The following is a 21,965-nucleotide window of genomic DNA, read 5'->3' as shown; positions in this document are numbered from 1 at the left end:
ATTTCTGTTTTTAGAGGGAGAGAAACCTACAATCAACAAATGGGTCTCCCAGCCGAGGCTGGCACAGGTATTGAACCAGCATCCATTGTAAACCAGCTTGCAGTGTCTTAGAACGTTGCGCCACTCAGGCGCTGTACAACGTGACCGGTCGGGAGTGGCATACAGTACTACAGTAAGAATAAAATAATAAACAGTTTTAGTAGGTAATACTGAAGTCGTCAGTCAATTATCAGTTACTATTTAGGTTTATGTTCATTGCCAGTTAGAGACACAGGAGGACCCAAAAGCATAATCAGTGCTCTAACTCCCCCTTGCGCTGGTCTGGAGCAATGAAGTGATTATGCAGAGTACCATACTAAACCACAAATTACCTCTAAGTCCCGCAGCACAATCGCAAAACTTTTAGTGGAGCAACCACTGTAAATCAGTGTTCCTTGATATGAGTAACAGCAGCCATTTTAGATGTACCATTGAATTGATGATTCATCATGCAACATATCTCTAAGAATTCTGTGCATTTACACATATTACAATAGGAGTTGGCTATACCAGTATAAACAGATCTGGGACCAGGATACAATGCCTTTTTGTCAGTCACCCATAATGCCTCACCTTAGAATCGCTGTGGTAGACAAAGATGTTCCTTGTGCTGTTGTCTCTCAGGTAAGTAATCTGCAGGCCGTAGGGGTTGCCTATCTTAGCGGGCTGGAACGTGGCATTGAGAGTCTCGATCTTCATCACTGCCTTGGGGTCCCGCGCCTGGGGGAGATACACAAACTGTACGGTACATAAATACAGTATACGTATAAATTGTTACACCGAATAATACATACTGTATGTTTACAGTAAACACAAAAAGATAGGTAAGGAGATTAAGTTTGTTGTATTTGTTTTGGTTTCCTTGTGGACACATACACATAGCGTGCTATACAAGTATTCATGATGAACTTGAAAGAGATGATTAACCTGAAAGCTAGTAGCATAAGTTAGCTGGAGATTACGTTTACCAGGAACATGCTTGTATTTCTGTGTGAGAGCATGTGCAGATGTGACTACGTGTTGACTCCAGCCTTACGTCCTGCTTGTTGAAATACTTGAGCGCCCCCTCTCGTTCTGACAGGATGAATTTCCGGCTGAGGAACTGGCCGTTGTCTCGCCCGCGTTTCCATAGAAACCCCTCTCTGTACCCTGGGCAGATAGAAACCCACCAGACAAACTGAAATAACTCTCTGGTGTAATCAAGAAATACCAAAGCGTATGAAGGGAGAGTGAAAGGGAGACAGAAAGAGAGGGATGAAGAGACAGAGAGAGGGGCTTTAGGTGAAAGAGTCCATGAGAGAGGAAGTCATAGAACAGAATGCAAGAAGAAAAAAAATAACCTCACTGATGGTAAAGTACTGTACATTCTTTTACATGTCAATGACACAGCACTAGTCCTTCCAGTCTATTTCTGGACCTCTTACAGACAGGAAGTGGTTTCATTAAGTGGCAGTACAGAGCACGGTGTATAATCCATTACAGACTACACACGCTCTTCAACTCTCTCTTATTCTCTCTTTCTCCCTCCTCCCCCTCCATTTTCTCTCTTCACTTCTATTTTCCTTTCTCCTCCCTCCCACGAATCTCTGTTCACTGTATCCCCATCTATCTATCTCATACACACTCGCATATACTGTATCAATGCATGCCATACTACTAATCCCATCCAACACCCCTCAAGTCCCATAATCCCCCCAATGTCTCTCCTTCCTCATCTGTCCCCCTGTTTTCTCCTCCCTCTCTCCATCCCCTGGTGACAGAGGTTGGCATCTCTCTTTTTCCCAGTTAATCGTGATTTATTCGCTTGCATTACCACCATCGATCAATAACAACCCCCACTCCTCCCTTTTCTCTGTATGCAGAATCAATACAGCCATTGAGCACTGGGAGTCTAGTTTACCACCACCCTCCCTGCACCTACAAAAGGATACACAGTACCAGTCAAAAGTTTGGACACGCCTACTCATTGAAGGGTTTTTCTTTATTTTACTATTTTCTACATTGTAGAATAATAGTGAAGACATCAAAACGATTAAATAACACATATGAAACCATGTAGTAAACAAAAAAAGTGTTAAACAAATCAAAATATATTTTAGATTTGAGATTCTTTAAAGTAGCCACCCTTTGCCTTGACAGCTTTGCACACTCTTGGCATTCTCTCAACCAGCTTCATGAGGAATGCTTTTCCAACAGTCTTGAAGGAGTACCCACTTGTGTTGAGTACTTGTTGGCTGCTTTTTCTTCACTCTGGGGTCCAACTAATCCCAAACCATTTCAATTGGGTTGAGGTCATGCTGGTTAAGTGTGCCTTTAATTCTAAATAAATCACAGACTGTGTGACCAGCAAAGCACCCCACACCATCACACCTCCTACTCCATGCTTCACGGTGGGAACCACACATGCGGAGATCATCCGTTTACCTACTCTGCGTCTCACAAAGACACAGCGGTTGGAACCAGATATCTAAAATTTGGACTCATCAGAACAAAGGACAGATTTCCACCGGTCTAATGTCCATTGCTCGTGTTTCTTGGCCCAAGCAAGTCTCTTCTTATTATTGGTGTACTTTAGTAGTGGTTTCTTTGCAGCAATTCGACCATGAAGGCCTGATTCAAGCAGTCTCCTCTGCACAATTGATGTTGTGATGTGTCTGTTACTTGAACTCTGTGAAGCATTTATTTGGGCTGCAATCTGAGGTGCAGTTAACTCTAATGAACTTATCCTCTGCAGCAGAGGTGTCTCTGGGTCTTCCTTTCCTGTGGCGGTCCTCATGAGAGCCAGTTTCATCATAACACTTGATGGTTTTTACAACTTCACTTGAAGAAACCTTCAAAGTTCTTGAAATTTTCCAGATTACTTTAAGACATGAAGGTCAGTCAATGATGGACTGTTATTACTCTTTGCTTATTTGAACTGTTCTTGCCATAATATGGACTTGGTCTTTTACTAAATAGGGCTATCTTCTGTATACCACCCTACCTTGTCACAATACAACTGATTGGCTCAAACGCATTAAGGAAAGAAATTCCACAAATGAACTTTTAACAAGGCACACCTGTTTATTGAAATGTATTCCAGGTGACTACCTCATGAAGCTGGTTGAGAGAATGCCAAGAGTGTGCAAAGCTGTCATCAAGGCAAAGGGTGGCTATTTGAAGAACCTCAAATATATTTTAATTTGTTGGAATCGTGGTTACTACATGATTCCACATGTGTTATTTCATAGTTTTATTGTCTTCACATTGAATAATCAAAAAACCTTGAATGAGTAGGTGTGTCCAAACTTTTGACATGTACTGAAAGGTAACAGAACATATAAGGCCTTAAAGAGGGTAGCGAGGCGACAGATGACTGGATGAGGGTAGGACCTATGGATCTATTAATTTTAACCCTGGGTTAACCCTAGATGATGCAAATATTATGTGATGCAAATAGACATAAACAAATACAAATCTCCTGCCCAATGCATCCCTATGTATCACAGAAATATAGCTGTGTGTGTGTGTGTGTGTGTGTGTGTGTGTGTGTGTGATTAAGATGAAAGGAAAGGAGTATGTGTGTTTTTGATTTTACTATCCCTGTTGAGACCAGAAGTCCTCACAAGGATAGTAAAACAAGGAAAATTGGGAGTGGGAACATTTCACCGGTACCCACATGGAAGAATACTATTTTAGGGTTAGGGTTAGATTAAGGGTTAAGAGTTAGGGTTAGCTTTAGTATTAGGGGTTTGGGGTTAAGGTTAGCGTTAGCGTTAGGTTAGGGAAAATAGCATTTTGAATGGGAATCAACTGTTCGGTCCTCACAAGGATAGTCAAACAAACGTGTCTGTCTGTCTGTCTGTCTGTCTGTCTGTCTGTCTGTCTGTCTGTCTGTCTGTCTGTCTGTCTGTCTGTCTGTCTGTCTGTGTGCGTGTGTTTGTGCGCTGTGTACGCATGTGTGTATGTTAGTCATGCGCATGTCAGCTGTTTGTTCACCTGCAACCACCCACAGTTCCCTTTTTTCTCTTGAACATTTATTGAACAATTCATTTTTTCTTCAAAATGTTTTCACTTATTGCATATTTAGGCCTATTGAACCATATGTGACGATGCGACACACCTCTGTATTTCCCGCAATCTGTCATTGCATTGATTAGTCCTGTTTGGGATTCATGCTACACTCTGACAATGATCCATTGTATTGCTTAACCAATAACTGTAGCAAATATGGTGTATGTTTATTGCGGTGAGGTCTGTCTATTTGATTTCCTTTTAGTGCCTTTAGCGATGGTCTATTCATGTATCCGCTTTAAGTGCGCATTGGTATGGTTTCTCTACAATCGGAAGCGCCGGGGTATTGTGGGTATATAAGCCCGTTCTTTACAGGTATCAGGAGGACTGCTGTTGTAAATATTCACCTGCAATAATTTCACTGGACAACAAATAAATCAAAATAATATGTAAATACAACCTTTGTTCCTAATTTTAATACTGGTTGTTCTCTGGTGCTGAAAACCTAAGTTAGACTGCCGGATCCCGTGATACCTTAACAGAGTAGCCTAGTAATGTTCTGCTGGAACAAAAAAACGGCATGTATTTGGTGTGCATACAGTTAGTCCCTAAAGCTAATGCCAGATAAAAAACAACCTCAAAGTAGCCTATAGATATGAATTCTACATTCACGGATTTTTATTGCACTGTTTTTATTGCACCTCCTAAGCCCTTCATCCACACAATATTGCATAACCCTAAACCTGACCACCCTGAGGATATAACTGCGGGTTATGAGTCAACCTGCGAATCACTACTGTGTGCGTGTGTGCCCAAGGAGGAAGTTGAATCTCATAGTAAACAGATGAGGTCATCTTTAATCAATGAGAGTCCAGTTGGCTCCAATAAGAGCGAGAGTGCTTTCATGCAATGAAAAAAGAGCATGAGTCATTCACTGACATTGACACTTATACTGTCTGCCTCAGCTTAGTAAGAACACAAACAACCACCAAGGAAGAATACGTATTCACTCTGCCTTCATTCTACGCCTCAACGTCATCCGTTCTTCAAATTCATAGTTCACAAAAAGCATTTATGTGGCCACTGTTGAGTGCAATGGATTTTTAAAAAAGTTCTGACTTGATGCTTGGGAAAGGATTTTGTTTATTTTCAGAGGACTATTTGTTGATTTGATTTTGCATAGCTCTGCATCCATAGCTTTGCATAGGCAAACCGTGTGTGTGTGTGTGTGCCAGCTCACCTGCAGAGTATGGTTCCTGTTTCTCGATGAACTCAAACTCGTTCCTCTCGTACCTGGCTCGGATCCACTGCTCCCGCAGTAGCCTAGAGCACAATGAAGCAATGGATGGGTTTCACCTTCTCTCACCTTTCTCTATAGCACAGGTGCCACGCTGCTATGTGAATGAATGATGACCTAACAAGCTGGGAGGTTGGGACACAGGCCACATTTCTACTTATCTCGCTGTGACAGATTCTCCATTCCTTTCATCTTCATTGCACGCACACACACACTCCTTTACACCAGGACAAAGAGATTGATTAGCATGAGTAAACAGATTAATAACAGATTATCTATTTTTGGTTGTGTGTGTAGAGGAGTGAACCTCACTATGACAACAGCAGCCTCTCCTCTCTCTGATAGACGTTTTCAAATTGTATGCAGGTCTGGGATGATTTCAATTTTTCATAACAATCGGAAATCGGTATTTTTGGGCGCCAATTTTTATTTATTTTTTTATTTTATTTTAATTAATTAATTTTTATAAATTTATTTAAATTTTATTTATTTTATTTATTATTTATTTATATACCTTTATTTAATTAGGCAAGTCAGTTAAGAACACATTCTTATTTTCAATGAAGGCCTAGGAATGTTGGGTTAACTGCCTTGTTCAGGGGCAGAATGACAGATTTTCACCTTGTCAGCTCGGGGGACCCAATCTTGCAACCTTACAGTTAACTAGTCCAACGCAATAACGACCTGCCTCTCTCTCATTGCACTCCACAAGGAAACTGCCTGTTACGCGAATGCAGTAAGCCAAGGTAAGTTGCTAGCTAGCATAAACTTATCTTATAAAAATCAATCAATCCTAATCACTAGTTAACTAAACATGGTTGATGATATTACTAGATATTATCTAGCGTGTCCTGCGTTGCATATAATCTGACTGAGCATACAAGTATCTGACTGAGCGGTGGTATGTTGAAGCAGGCACTAAACATTCATTCAAACAGCACTTTCGTGCGTTTTGCCAGCAGTTCTTCGTTGTGCGTCAAGCATTGCGCTGTTCATGACTTCAAGCCTATCAACTCCCGAGATGAGGCTGGTGTAACCGAAGTGAAATTGCTAGCTAGTTAGCGCGCGCTAATAGCGTTTCAAACATCACTTGCTCTGAGCCTTCTAGTAGTTGTTCCCCTTGCTCTGCATGGGTAACGCTGCTTCGATGGTGGCTGTTGTCGATGTGTTGCTGGTTCGAGCCCAGGGAGGAGCGGAAGCTATACTGTTACACTGGCAATACTAAAGTGCCTATAAGAACATCCAATAGTCAAAGGTTAATGAAATACAAATGGTTTAGAGGGAAATAGTCCTATAATTCCTATAATAACTACAACCTAAAACTTCTTACCTGGGAATATTGAAGACTCATGTTAAAAGTAACCACCAGCTTTCATATGTTCTCATGTTCTGAGCAAGTAACTGAAACGTTAGCTTTCTTACATAGCACATATTGCACTTTTACTTTCTTCTCCAACACTTTGTTTTTGCATTATTTAAACCAAATTCAACATGTTTCATTATTTACTTGAGGCTAAATTGATTAGATTGATGTCTTATATTAAGTTAAAATAAGTGTTCATTCAGTATTGTTGTAATTGTCGTTATTACAATTTTTTTTATTTTTAATATAAACATACAAAATAATAATAAATAACATTTATTTAAAAAATAAATAAAAAATCGGTATCGGCTTTTTTGGTCCTCCACTATTCGGTATTGGTATGGCGTTAAAATCATAATCGGTTGACCTCTAGTAGGCACCCACAGAGAAACGTAATGGCACAGGCACAACTCGGCGCTGTCATTGTAGAAGTCACACTGTGATGGCCCTGAATTTTTCTGAACCGTCTCAGTGCTTCTCCTTGCAATAGGGCGCTTTCCCTTTCATTCCCAATTAAATAGCCAGCATCAGCTGCGCAAAAAGGGTTGTGATGGAGACGTGAATGAGGATGTGTTCAACCCTCAGTTCCGAAGCTTCTCTATTCCGTTTGTTTTGTAGCCTAATAGAGTTTACCCATGATCGGATCCACTCTTTGCGTCCGTGGACTACACCTCTCTGTTCTTCGTGGCCTTTCTCCGCTGGAGATCTGTTGGCGGATTGAATTGCCTGACTGACCGACTGACTACAACCTTTTTGTATACGGTATTTCATTTGTTTTGATGTCATGTATACGGTGATGATTTATGTAGTTAGTTGTAGTTGAGGACTTAGTAAGAGTTGATATGCTTTAAAGTTCTGTGGTAAAATAATTGTTATATTGATTGTATGATTAATACTGGGTTTACGCTACACTTGAATGAACGGACAAACATTGCGTGACAAAGGTCACTGGAGTTCCGTGAACTCCTTTACCGGGCTGGATTCTTTTTAGGCCCGAGGTACAGGACATTTCTGGAGGAACCAGAACTCATTGTGTTATATTATTATATGTGTGTGTCATCATTGATGTTGTTAATACAACCCACGCAAAATAATATAGTTGTTTTTGAAGTTCTTTCCAATGTTTTAAGGGTTTATGAAAAGTTTATTTCCATCCTGACTTTTACATAAGTCCTTTTGTATTGGTGTAGATTTGACGGACCAGATCGGACTCATTCCCTCCCAAACCAAAAGGAGAAACCAATGTTTTCTCTGGTAGGCACAACATACCTGGCACCCCTATAAATAATAACCTCAAGTCAAAACCGTTACAACACTTCACACTTTTGCGTCTCTCTCTCTCGCGCTCTTTCTCTCTCCCTCTTTCTTTCACAGGCAAACGCACTGACGTACGTGCACACATACACCACCCACCACACATGCACAAACACACACACACAAATGAAGAAGTACTGCAGCGTGTTACATTTCAGTACGGGTGTGAAACAGTAAGCGTTTTAGAGTAACAACACTTGACATAGCAGTGATATCTTTGTATACCACTAAGTGTCTACATACTAATCGACCAGACGTTGTCAGCACATCATTATAACTCAGTCATGTGGGTGACTTACTTGCAGTCTGTGTGTTTGGGCCTGTAGTAGAATGCTGGAACCTTCTGTTCATACTTGGCTTTGGCTGGTTCATTACCCATGGCAGCCATTAGCTGAGGACAGATGGAACAATAAAGGTTTCTCGGTTTTAATACAAATCAATTAATGCATTGACAACCAATGATGTCTATAAACCCTGGATTGCTGATGCTATGTACTGGCCATTGAAAGGCTTTGAAGCCACCGGTCAGCCATATTGGCAATCCCAAGTAGGAGCAGTCTTCCATAGGAATGAATGGAATTCTACAGTACAAAATTACATATATTTAAGTATTTTGTTGTTGTAGTGGGGACAGTAATATTAGTCATCTCCAAAAATCATACTTTTAAGAACAAAACATGTTTTAATTTTTTTAATGTTTAGCTCACATACTTTTAAATTATATTATGTATTAACCCCCAAGTTAAACAATTTAAAGGCAATGCTACCAAATACTAATTGAGTGTATGTTGACTTCTGACCCACTGGAAATGTGATGAAAGAAATAAAAGCTGAAAAAAATAATTCTCTATTATTCTGACATTTCACATTCTTAAAATAAAGTGGTGAACCTAACTGACCTAAAACAGGGATTTTTTTTACTAGGATTAAATGTCAGAAATTGTGAAACTGAATATATATATGTGTGCATGTTCAAGAGAAAAAAGGGAACTGTACAGCACGTTTTCTATAGTTGCGGGTTACTGTCAGGTGTGGGCCTCAGATGTTCCCTTTATCACATATTGTCAGGTGGTTGCGGAAGGTGATATAAGCAATTGCAGGTGGATGCGGGTGAATAAACAACTGACCTGCGCATCCCTATCAGACACACTACTGGAACTGACTGCGGGTCAGTTTTTGTCTTGTTCTAACATGAGCCGACTTAAGAACTTGGATGGCAAGATCTGATCTCAAATCAGGTTGTGACATGTAATAAATGTACTTGTACCAATGTAATGCAACACAATATAATGTACATGGTCCCAGTATCTTGCTCTCCTGCTTCCCTCTGTGGCAGGGGGTTACTGACCTCAACCTCTGAGGTGTCCCATATCTCCTGCTGAACAGACTTGACCCTGCTGATGTGGGGGATGCCTCTGTGGAGGAGGGAACAGCCCTGGCACACAAACACACCCAGAGTCACTGAAGCCCAGTCTGGCTCTGAGGAGAAGGGGGGGGAAGAGAGGGAGGGAGAGAACAGTGGGGTTGGAGAGATATGGAGGGAGAAAGGGAGAGAGGAACCAAAGGGGGGAGAGAGCGTCATAAATGCGGTGCAACAGAAAGGATATGAGCTCAAGGTCCAAACTATAAATACTAAAAGTGCTGAAACCTGCAGTTCTGAAAGGTAATAGGTAAGTGAAGCAAACCCAGTATAACTGGATAGAGCTGCATGGAGAGAGAAAGAGATAGGGAGTGTGTTTGTGTGTGGACCAAAGACGGCAGAGCTGCAGAATCGGATTAGTGGAAAACATATTTAGGCTTCGACACAGGAAATGAGCTAGATACTGCATTTATTCACTGATCAAAATCCACAGAGTATTAGAGCACTGTTCAACAGACCTCCAGGACATCGCTACACTCTATCACACACATGCAAGCATGTACGCACGTTCCCGCACACACAGCGACTACAGAGCTGTGACAGGCAAACACATGACAGAACCCTGCAGAAAGCACTGTGCTATGGAAAGAATAAACTGTCAAATTGCATCTGCCACAAACATGAATAGGCCTGCACTTGGCCCTTTTTTGGGACACAACAAAGAGATATTCATGTTTATAAGGATGGGTGTCTTGAAGATATCTCCCATATCTCTCTACTGTGATAATGCATGCATTACACACACACACACACACACACACACAAACACATGCACGCACATACACACGCTATTCTGAGAGAGAAATTGGCTGACTGAATGACCTTAGTGCAATTCCTGGATGAGTGCTCTCTTTCTAGTCAATGCATGAGCGTATTCAAGGCTTTCGAAACTCTTGACAATGTGAATGTAGCCCAATCAGCCGATACCTATTATGTGTATACACACACACAGTTGAAGTACATACACCTTGGCCAAATACATTTAAACTCAGTTTCACGTTTCAGTTTCACAATTTAATCCTAGTACAAATCCCCTGTCTTAGGTCAGTTAGGATCACTACTTCATTTTAAGAATGTGAAATGTCAGAATAATAGTAGAGAGATTTATTTATTTCAGCTTTTATTTCTTTCACCACATTCCCAGTTGGGCAGAAGTTTACATGCACTCAATTAGTATTTGGTAGCATTGCCTTTAAATTGTTTAAGTTGGGTCAAACGTTTCAGGTAGCCTTCCACAAGCTTCCCACAAAAAGTTGGGTGAATTTTGGCCCATTCCTCCTGACAGAGCTGGTGTAACTGAGTCAGGTTTGTAGGCCTACTTTCTCGCACACGCCTTTTCAGTTCTGCCCACACATTTCCTATGGGATTTAGGTTAGGGCTTTGTGATGGCCCCTCCAATACCTAGACCTGTTCTCCTTGAGCCATTTTTCCACAATTAGGAAGTATGCTTCGGGTCATTGTCCATTTGGAAGACCCATTTGCAACCAAGCTTTAACAAGACTGATGTCTTGAGATGTTGCTTCAATATATCCACATAATTTTCCTGCCTCGTGATGCCATCTATTTTGTGAAGTGCACCAGTCACTCCTGCAGCAAAGCACCCCCACAGCATGATGCTGCCACCCCCATGCTTCACGGTTGGGATGGAGCTTGCAAGCATCCCCCTTTTTCCTCCAAACATAACAATGGTAATTATGGCCAAACAGTTCTACTTTTGTTTCATCAGACCAGAGGACATTACTCCAAAAAGTACGATCTTTGTCCCCATGTGCAGTAGCAAACCGTAGTCTGGCTTTTTTATGGCGGTTTTGGAGCAGTGGCTTCTTCCTTGCTGAGCGGCCTTTCAGGTTATGTCGATATAGGACTCGTTTTACTGTGGATATATACCTTTGTACCCGTTTCCTCCAGCATCTTCACAAGGTCCTTTGCTGTTGAACTGGGATTGATTTGCACTTTTCGCACCAAAGTACGTTCATCTCTAGGAGACCGAACGCGTCTCCTTAGTGAGCGGTATGGCGGCTGTGTGTTCCCATGGTGTTTATACGTGCGTACTATTGTTTGTACAGATGAACGTGGTACCTTCAGCCGTTTAGAAATTACTCCAAGGATGAACCAGACTAGTGGAGGTCTTGGCTGAATTCTTTTGATTTTCCCATGATGTCAAGCAAAGAGGCATTGAGTTTGAAGGTAGGCCTTGAAATACATCCACAGGTACACCTCCAAATGACTCAAATTATGTCAATTAGCCTATCAGAGGCCATGACATAATTTTATAGAATTTTCCAAGCTGTTTAAAGGCACTGTCAACTTAGTGTATGTAAACTTCTGACACACTGGAATTATGATACAGTGTACAAGTGAAATAATCTGTCTGTAAACAATTGTTGGGAAAATGACTTGGTGTCAAGCAACAAAGTAGATGTCCTAACCGACTTGCCAAAACTATAGTTTGTAAACAAGAAATTTGTGGAGTGGTTGAAAAACTAGTTTTAATAACTCCAACCTAAGTGTATGTAAACTTCTGACTTCAACTGTATGCATGCAAATTTGCATGTGCATACGTTTTGTGTTTGTAAATAATTTGTGTTGAATATCATTTTAGCTTACTTTGGCTCAATGTTTCTACTCAGTTTAATAGGTCCTGAGGCATTGAAACCTCCCATGAAGTTTAGAGGCAGTTTGCACAGCTGGCAAGACCACCCTCTTTGCAGATAATTCTGCTCTGACACCCAGTTCTAACAAACCACATTAACACACATTGGAAAGCCCCTCCCAAACACACTGCAGCCTTATGCTCCACACACACACACAGTTAGAGTGTACGACTCGAGAGTCAGTTGACAGCTAAGCGGTAAGGATAGAGTCTATTCTTGCATTTCCATGTACTCTTGAGATGCAGAGAAAGCTCAGATGGAGATACAGCCCCTTTGTAAGTGCTGGGGCAAGTACCAAAGAGAGAAACATGTGACATTGGAAGGGGGGGAATATAAAGAATGAGAGAGTTGGGGCGGGGATCTGCTTTGTGTTGACTTTGTCCCCTCTCTCCACTCTATCCCTTAGCTCTGAGTGCCCAGAACATGTAATCAGGGTGTGGCCTCATGTCCGTAAACAATGACTCCATCTCTATGGAAACAATATCCCCATCAGAACTGGCCTCCTTCTATAGCCAGAGGTGGGGTCACTAGGTGTATGAATCAGAGAGCGGAGGAAATCAAACTGACCACCAACAGAAAACACATGTGCTTCTGTCACTGGGATTTCCCACTTGACATGACTGTTAGTATCGGTAAGGTGGAAAACACATCCTCGTTAACACACATTGGATTCCCCCTGTGTGTGTGTGTGTGTGTGTGTGTGTGTGTCTGCGTGTGCACACAAGTTTGTGTGCAAAGCAGCGGCACAGTACAGACAGTGGGGGCCGTGTTTAATTAGTCAGAACGAGATAACAACTATTAATTGATTAATTAATTGGCTGCCTTATGCCTACCCTCTCACGTTCCCTAGAATGGCTGATGTTTTAACCCCTTCATCACCATGGCATACATTAGTTAGATTGCTTCAGCAGCTTTCACCACATTCTCTTCCTGCTTCTCTGGGCACTAGACAGAGAGCTGAGCTACGCATTGTTATCGTGCCCTGTGGTTGTGGATGTGTTTAACTATAGTAAACAAACAAAAATTTGACCAACTGGGGACATTTTGTTAGTCCCCACAAGGTGAAATGCTATTTCTAGGCGGTTAAGGGTTAAGGTTAGAATTAGTGTTAAGGTTAGATTTAGGGTTAAGGTTAGGTTTAGTGGTTAGGGAAAATAGGATTTTGAATGGGACTGAATTGTGTGTCCCCACAAGGTTAGTTACACAAGACTGGTGTGTGTGTGCGTTCACGTGCATTTGTGCGCGTGCATGTGTGTCCGCACCTGGGGGTTCTGTGTTTGATGGCTTATTCGTTCTTACTCTGCGCTCCACTAGACGAGGTAGGTCAGGGACTAGTAAAGTTTAACAGTTTCTCTCTGCCTCAGCATTTGGATATTGCCCTTCATGGAGGGTACAGACAAATTCCCGTGTGGGAAAAGAAAATCGCAGTCATTCTCTGTGGGCTGTGGCCATTGAAGGGAAGCATCCTGATAAGAGAGTTGAGTTTGTGTGTGGGCCTACAATATCTGGCCTTATATCAGTAGGACCACACAGGGGAGACATTCTGAACATGAGCATAATACTGTATGTTATCATCAACAGTGGTACAGTACATCACTGGTGATCTACACTAATTCCTTACTGAACATCTCAGTGCCAGAGGCGTCACTACAGAAACCCTGGTTTGATTCCAGGCTGTATCACAACCGGCCGTGATTGGGAGTACCAAGGGCGGCGCACAATTGGCCCAGCGTCGTCCGGGTTTGGCCGGTGTAGGCCGTAAATAAGAATTTGTTCTTAACTGACTTGCCTAGTTAAATAAAGGTTCAATAATTTTGTTTTAATTAATTAATTAATAGTAGGTTGGTTACTGGTGGTTACGGGAAAGCAAGAGAGTCACTTGCGTGATATGTAGCCTATGATCAGAGGTGGAGCCAGAGCGGAATCTGCCTGCCCATATTCATCGCTTGCTCCACCTCAGCTCACCAGCTGATGTAGGCTGCGTGTGCCGGGTTTGGCGCATCCTTCTCACTGTTCGAGAACAGAACCCTCGCTGCTCTGCGCAACCATTTCTGCTAATATTCTGCTTAGCACAGTAGCCTATCCAGTCCAAGTGCAAATGCAAGTCACGAGAAGGTGAGTTTGAGTCACCAAGGGTCGAGGTCAAGTCACAAGTCTTGAAAATCGGGTCGTGAGTCCTGGAATCGAGTACTACAACACCGCCCTCTGCGGGTGATTTTCAGGAAATGCAATGATCAAAGTAAAAGGAAGGCTGTGATTGGTTACATTGCCTATTATGCCAAGTTCTCCGTATGAAATGGGCCTTAACTTTAAAACTAGCAGAGATCCCTCTCTGGAACTTTGATATGCCCTTAGAGTATATTAATGTTCAACAGTATATTGAATCATTTGCCAAATTAAAAACGGTATATTGTTCATATTCCTGTTTATATTTTTCTATATTCATAAATTGGTGTAAAAAGAATAATATTGAAATCAAAATACTACTCATATTACAGAGCAAGCATTAAAGATGAATTTGACACCAATTTTTGCTTTGTAGCGTCTATGGATTAAACATTACAGTCTTAAAGGGTAAGGCCAAAATGTCATAAATATGTGTATATGCCAACTTTGATGAATTATTTCTCAAATATGCTTTTAGATACAAATGTCAAATATACATTGATTGTACAAAACATTAGGAACACCTTCCTAATATTGAGTTGCGCCCCCCTTTTCCCTCAGAACAGCGTCAATTCATCAGGGCATGGATTCTACAAGGCGCCAAGAGCATTCCACAAAAATGCTGGCCCATGTTGATTCCAATGCTTCCCACAGTTGTGTTGGCTGGATGCCAAAGCGGTCATCAAGGCAAAGGGTGGCTACCTTGAAGAATCTCAAATATAAAATATATTTGGATTTGTTTAATACATTTTTGGTTACGACATGATTCCATGTGTGTTATTTCATAGTTTTGATGTCTTCACTATTATTCTACAATGTAGAAAATAGTAAACAAATAAAGAAAAACCCTTGAATGAGTAGGTGTGTCCAAACTTTTGACTGGTACTGTATCTACATATCTGTATGTATTTAATTATTTATCTATGTATTATCTAATTACTCAAACTTTAATAAATGTATATATGTATTCATTTATTTATTGATGTATTTCTTCCTCCAATATTATAATGGGGGGGTGTCAAACATCTGAATCTAACACACCATTGGTTGATTGTCACAGTGCATTGCTCGACTAGTTTTGCCAGCTTTTGCACCACCTATCTGAAGCTAGCCACAATAGTGGAATTTGCAGTTCACCTTCAAAATAAAAGACATGCATTGAAACTGATGCAAACAGATACAAATAGTGGAATCATGCCATATTTGAACTGGATAATGCTTAACAAGTTTGGAATGTTGTTATATAAAGTCAACAATTAGTTTATTTGCCTCAAATTTTAATCAGTTGAAATCACACTGTGGATGTATTCGACTTCAGAATTGCATTGGGGGCAGACTGAATCCATTGTACAGTCGTGGCCAAAAGTTTTGAGAATTAACACAAATTTTAATTTTCACAAAGTTTGCTGCTTCAGTGTCTTTAGATATTTTTGTCAGATGTTATTATGGAATACTGAAGTATAATTACAAGCATTTCATAAGTTTCAAAGTCTTTTATTGACAATTACATGAAGTTGATGCAATAAGTCAATATTTGCAGTGTTGACCCTTCTTTTTCAAGACCTCTGCAATCCGCCCTGGCATGCTGTCAATTAACTTCTGGGCCACATCCTGACTGATGGCAGCCCATTCTTGCATAATCAATGCTTGGAGTTTGTCAGAATTTGTGGGTTTTTGTTTGTCCACCCGCCTCTTGAGGATTGACCACAAGTTGTCAGTGGGATTAAAGTCTGGGGAGATTCTTGGCCATGGACCCAAAATATCGATGTTTTGTTCCCCGAGCCACTTATCACTCTTGCCTTATGGCAAGGTGCTCCATCATGCTGGAAAAGGCATTGTTTGTCACCAAACTGTTCCTGGATGGTTGGGAGAAGTTGCTCTCGGAGGATGTGCTGATACCATTCTTATTCATGGCTGTGTTCTTAGGCAAAATTGTGAGTGAACCCACTCCCTTGACTGAGAAGCAACCCCACACATGAATGGTCTCAGGATGCTGTACTGTTGGCATGACACGACTGATGGTAGCACTCAACTTGTCTTCTCCGGACAAGCTTTTTTCCAGATGCCCCAAACAATTGGAAAGGGGATTCATCAGAGAAAATGACTTTACCCCAGTCCTCAGCAGTCCAATCCCTGTACCTTTTGCAGAATATCAGTCTGTCCCTGATGTTTTTCCTGGAGAGAAGTGGCTTCTTTGCTGCCCATATATATATAAAACAACATGCCAATTTTCTGAGTAGGGCACCGATAAATGGTGTCATATCTGGCATCTCGATGGATACTGAGGCTTCATGGTTTAAGATGAACATGCAAGGAATAGTTGATTCACGTCACTTAATCTGCACTGTGAACGGGAAGGAGGAAAGCCTTTCTGTATTCTTGATGTTTGATGATGAATTTCCCCTGGCCCATTTTAAGCTGGGATATGAGATATGCAGTGCAAGCTTATGTATAAAAAAAAAGCCACTTCAATGTCATAAATGTAAAAAGTCTGGCCAACTGAATACCATTGTTGAAGAGTTTGAGGAGGCACGGTGTTGCAATTGTGATGGGAATCACATTCCCTGAGTGCCCTGTTAAGGTGAAGAAGGTCAAAGCATGAAGGATCAGGGCTGTCGAGAAGATCTCCTACGCAGAGGCAGTGAAAATTGTCGAAGCAGTGAGTAGAGATGAAGCTATGGCAGTGGATGCTCAACAGTCTGTGGATGTCAGTCAGTTGAGAGATCCTGAAACACCAGTCGTGTAGAAGGTTGTTTCTTGTTTGCGTTTATTGTACAGGTGATGAATTGTACATTACAAAAAAAAGAAATCATTGTGAAAGCGGCTAAAAGGTTCTTGGAGCTTCAGGATTTCATGACTCAAATATTGTAGGGAATACTGTCTGAAGATGCTTCCCCCTTTCAGGCCCCAAAGCCTGTGTAAGGATCTGAGTACATTTGACGACGAGAAAACATATATATTTTTTAAATAATCTATTTTTTTCATTCTTTTTTCAAATTCTCTCTGTTTTTACCCCACCCAGTAGTGGCAGCAATACACCTTTTGGGATGTAGTCTGTCAATAAAACCTTAAAGAAGAAGAATGACGCAAATCCAGATGACCTGTTTTTCTGTGTGGAGGCATGCATCGAAAACTTGGGTCAGCTAGCTGCTATATAATTGGTAGCTATATTTTCAAGACTAGCTAGTTACTGTGTATTTGAACGTTTTGGTCAAACTACTTTGTTCCCCTGCCGGATTATTGATGCCTTTGTGACAAAGTTGACAAGACACTCCTAATGTTACTGCAAATACACTGTTTTTAGACAATTTGGCTGATTTAAGAAGCTTGTGCACATTTACATTAGTGTTTCATTAGCTAGTTAGCTAAGTTACTGACTGACTAAGCTAATTCTTATTCCTGTTGTAGTTGCATTTCAGGTGGAGTGGCATTGCAGACAGGCCTGCATGCATATTCAAAGAATCTGAGTAGTACTGATTTTAGGATAAGTTATGCATACACACCGAGTACAATTACATTGGCAAGGGGGAGGTTATCCTAGATCACTGTCCCTATGCTGAGACGCTATGTGATTATGGGCCTTGGAAGAAATACCTTGCACAGCAGTCCTTTCACCACAGGATCCTAGAGCAGGATTAGGCAACTTGGTTCTAGGAGTACTGCAAGATTTTGTTTCAACTAGGCACCACAGCAGGGGTGTGTTCAGTTCACTTTCCCAAAACATTCTTGTATGTTCTTGATCAGACTTGGAGATACGTTTGCTCCGTTCGGTGGGTGTGGCTTGAAGCAATGAGTGAAGTATTTAAAGGGCAGTGGTGCATTTTGTACCCCCGACCCCTTCCCATTTTTCAATGTGTCCCTCAGTACGGCACCGTTTCTGTTCAATTAAACATTCTATTACATTTGTATGTACTGAATGCAGCGCTGACCAACTGAGCTAATTGATCAGTTCAGTGATTGCCTAAATGCAACACACCTGGTCTTCCAGGCACTTCCCCTTTCCTAGAGGAGTTAGTCAATGCTTATGAATATTGAATATGAATTTCCATATATCAATGACACCACACAAAACATTACATAATACAGAACCTTAATAGACAAAAACAACTTAAGGACAGAACGATGTACATTTATTTTTTAAAGGCACACGTAGCCTACATATCAATACATATACATGAACTATCTAGGTCAAATAGGGGCGAGGCGATGTGCTGTAAGGTGTTGCTTTATCTGTTTAAAAAAAAGGTGCCATGCAATAATGGCTGTATATAATACTGTACACTTTCTTGAATTTGTTCTCGATTAGGGGACCGTGAAAAGACCCCTGCTGGTATGTCTGGTGGGCTAAGTGTGTGTGTGTGTGTGTGTCAGAGCTTTGTGTAGGTTGACTATGCAAACAGTTTATGATTTACAATACATTAATATTTCTTGTGAAAATAAGTGATGCAGTCAGTCTCTCCTCAACTCTTAGCCAAGAGAGACTGGAATGCATCATATTTATATCAGCCCTCTGATTACAATGAAGAGCAAGATGTGCCACTGTTCTGGGCCAGCTGCAGCTTAACTAGGTATTTCCTTGCAGCACTCGACCACACAACTGGACAATAATCAAGGTAAGACCAAACTAGAGCCTGCAGGACTTGCTTTGTGGAGTGTGGTGTCAAAAAAAGCAGATCATCTCTTTTTATTACAGACAGACCTCTCCTCATCTTTACAACCATTGAATATTTATGTTTTGACCATGACAGTTTACAATCTAAGGTAACACCTCAACGTGTTCAACAGCCACACTATTCAATACCTGTAACGGCTTTCCTCTTCTTCTGAGGAGGAGGAGTAGCAAGGATCAGACCAATACGCAGCATGGTAAGTGTTCATCTTGGTTTTTTAATAAGAACACTGAACAAAAACAATAAACGACAACGTGAAAAAAACGAAACAGTTCCGTGTGGAAACAAACGCTGACACGGAAAATAAACCCCCACAAAACACAGGTGGAAAAAGGCTACCTAAGTATGATTCTCAATCGGAGACAACTAACGACACCTGCCTCTGATTGAGAACCATACCAGGCCAAACTCAAAAACAGTACCCCCCCCCCAAAGGTGCGGACTCAGGCCGCAAAACCTGAACCTATAGGGACTGACGGCTCTGGCAGCTCCTGGCTGACTGACGGCTCTGGCAGCTCAGGACAGACGGGAGACTCTGGCAGCTCAGGACAGACGGGAGACTCTGGCAGCTCAGGACAGACGGGAGACTCTGGCAGCTCAGGACAGACGGGAGCACCTGTAGGGAGGAGACGGAGAGACAGCCTGGTACGGGGGGCTGCCACTGGAGGGCTGGTGCGTAGAGGTGGCACCGGATAGACTGGACCGTGAAGGCGCATTGGAGGTCTCGAGCACTGAGCCTGCCCAACCTTACCTGGTTGAATGCTCCCCGTAGCCAGGCCAGTGCGGCGAGGTGGAATAGCCCGCACTGGGCTGTGCTGGCGAACCCGGCCCGAGGAGACGCACTGGAGACCAGATGCGCTGAGCATGCTTCATGGCACCTGGCTCGATGCTCAACCTAGCCCGGCCGATACGAGGCGCTGCGCTGTAACGCACCGGGCTATGCCTGCGCACCGGGGACACCGTGCGCCTCACGGCTAAACATGGTGCCTGCCCGGTCCCTCTCTCTCCATGGTAAGCACGGGGAGTTGGAGCAGGTCTCCTACCTGACCTACCCCCCCCTTTTGGGGCTGTCTCTCGGGCTTCCAGCAGCGCTGCCGTGCTGCCTTCTCATAACGCCGCCTCTCGGCTTTCGCTGCCTCCAGCTCTGCCTTGGGGCGGCGATATTCTCCTGGCTGTACCCAGCTTCCCTTGCCATCCAAGATCTCCTCCCAAGTCCAGGAGTCTTTAACCCGCTGCTCCTGGGTACCACGCTGCTTGGTCCGGTTGTGGTGGGGGTTTCTGTAACGGCTTTCCTCTTCTTCTTCTGAGGAGGAGTAAGCAAGGATCGGACCAATACACAGCGTGGTAAGTGTTCATCTTGGTTTTTTAATAAGAACACTGAACAAAAACAATAAAACGACAACGTGAAAAAACCAAAACAGTTTCGTGTGGAAACAAACACTGACACCCCCATAAACCCCCACGAAACACAGGTGGAAAAAGGCTACCTAAGTGATTCTCAATCAGAGACAACTAACGACACCTGCCTCTGATTGAGAACCATACCAGGCCAAACTCAAAAACCAACATAGAAAAACAAACAGACTGCCCACCCCAACTCACGCCCTGACCATACTAAAACAAAGGAACTAAGGTCAGAACGTGACAATACCAGGTTCAGCGAAGGTCTAGAACTTAGGGAACGATTTGTACCAAATACAATGCTCTTAGTTTTAGAGATGTTCAGGACCAGTTTATTACTGGCCACCCATTCCAAAACAGACTGCACCTCTTTAAGGGCATCGTTGATCTTGGCTTCATAATACAGCTTCTTCTTTATTGTTGAGTTTAGTCACTTAATTTCTCAATTTGCAGTAAGTCAGCCAGGCAGATGCGCAGCCAGACTTATTAGCCATTTCCTTTGCCCACATCTCTTTCAACCATATAGTTTTACAATTCCTCATCAATACATGGAGCCTTAACAGTCCGTTTCTTAATAACAGGTGCATGTTTATCAATAATTGGAAGAAGCAATTTCATAAATTCAACAAGTGCAGCGTCTGGATGCTCCTCATTAAATCACATCAGACTAACAAATATTTGTAACGTCATCCACATAAGTCAGAGCAAAAAAATGGGCACGATACAGCTTAAGAACAAAGTTCTACAGTATTAGTTCAAATGTGATCGAATCATGTGGATGATCTTGTCCATGTAGTGTTTGTACTGTAAACACCACGGTAGGTTGATTAATAACCTGAACCAGATTACAGGCACTGGTTACAGTGAGAAGCTTCCTCTTGACCATACTACTTGATGAAAACCAAGAAATTTGATCTCTGTTTACATCACATAGACTAACTATCAAGCATTTCCCACACATTATTTAGATACTGACTGTAAGCACTTGGTGGCCTACAGCAACACCCCAAAAGAAAAGGTTTTAGAATAGATGTGCCAAGTGAACCTGCTACCACAACACTTCAATAACAATTGACATAAGATCTTCTCTAAGCATTACAGGGATATGGCTCTGAATATACATTGGAAAGAAAAAGTATGTGAACCCTTTGGAATTAGCTGGATTTTTGCATAAATTTGTCATCACATTTGATCTGATCTTCATCAAAGTCACAACAATAGACAAACACAGTGTGCTTAAACTAATAACACAGAAAGTATTGTATTTTTCTTGTCGATATTGAATACATCATTTAAAACATTCAACAGTGTAGGTTAGAATAATTATGTGAACCCCTAGGCTAATGACTTCTCCAAAAGCTAATTGGAGTCAGGAGTTACCTGACCTGGAGTCCAATCAATGAGACGAGATGTTGGTTAAAGCTGCACTACCCTATAAAAAACACAACATTTGAGTTTTCTATTTTCAAGAAGCATTGCCTGATGTGAATCATGCCTCAAACAAAAGAGATCGCAGAAGAATTGTTGATTTGCATAAAGCTGGAAAGGGTTACAAAAGTATCTCTAAAAGCCTTGATGTTCATCAGTCCACAGTAAGACAAATGGTCTATAAATGGAGAAAGTTCAGCACTGTTGCTACTCTCCCTAG

The 21,965-nt window shown here is 41.9% G+C and overlaps 1 protein-coding gene across 2 annotated transcripts in view; it reads right to left on the bottom strand.

Moving 5' to 3' along the window:
* LOC112224192 (arf-GAP with dual PH domain-containing protein 1) overlaps nt 1-21,965 on the bottom strand; it is a 40,460-nt gene that overhangs the window by 9,024 nt on the left and 9,471 nt on the right. Inside the window, exons 2-6 of one of the 2 annotated variants that reach the window (XM_024387597.2) lie at nt 9,355-9,485; nt 8,306-8,397; nt 5,273-5,355; nt 1,076-1,188; nt 613-777 (exon numbers count right to left, since the gene is read on the bottom strand). In XM_024387597.2, coding sequence (XP_024243365.1) covers nt 613-777; nt 1,076-1,188; nt 5,273-5,355; nt 8,306-8,397; nt 9,355-9,485 — 584 coding nt within the window. The remainder of the gene's footprint in view (nt 1-612; nt 778-1,075; nt 1,189-5,272; nt 5,356-8,305; nt 8,398-9,354; nt 9,486-21,965) is intronic. The other variant, XM_024387598.2, reaches the window with a different exon arrangement.

The sequence above is a fragment of the Oncorhynchus tshawytscha genome, linkage group LG25 (genome assembly GCF_018296145.1).
Source record: "Oncorhynchus tshawytscha isolate Ot180627B linkage group LG25, Otsh_v2.0, whole genome shotgun sequence".
Taxonomy (NCBI): domain Eukaryota; kingdom Metazoa; phylum Chordata; class Actinopteri; order Salmoniformes; family Salmonidae; genus Oncorhynchus; species Oncorhynchus tshawytscha.
This window is presented reverse-complemented; position numbering and strand designations above follow the sequence as displayed.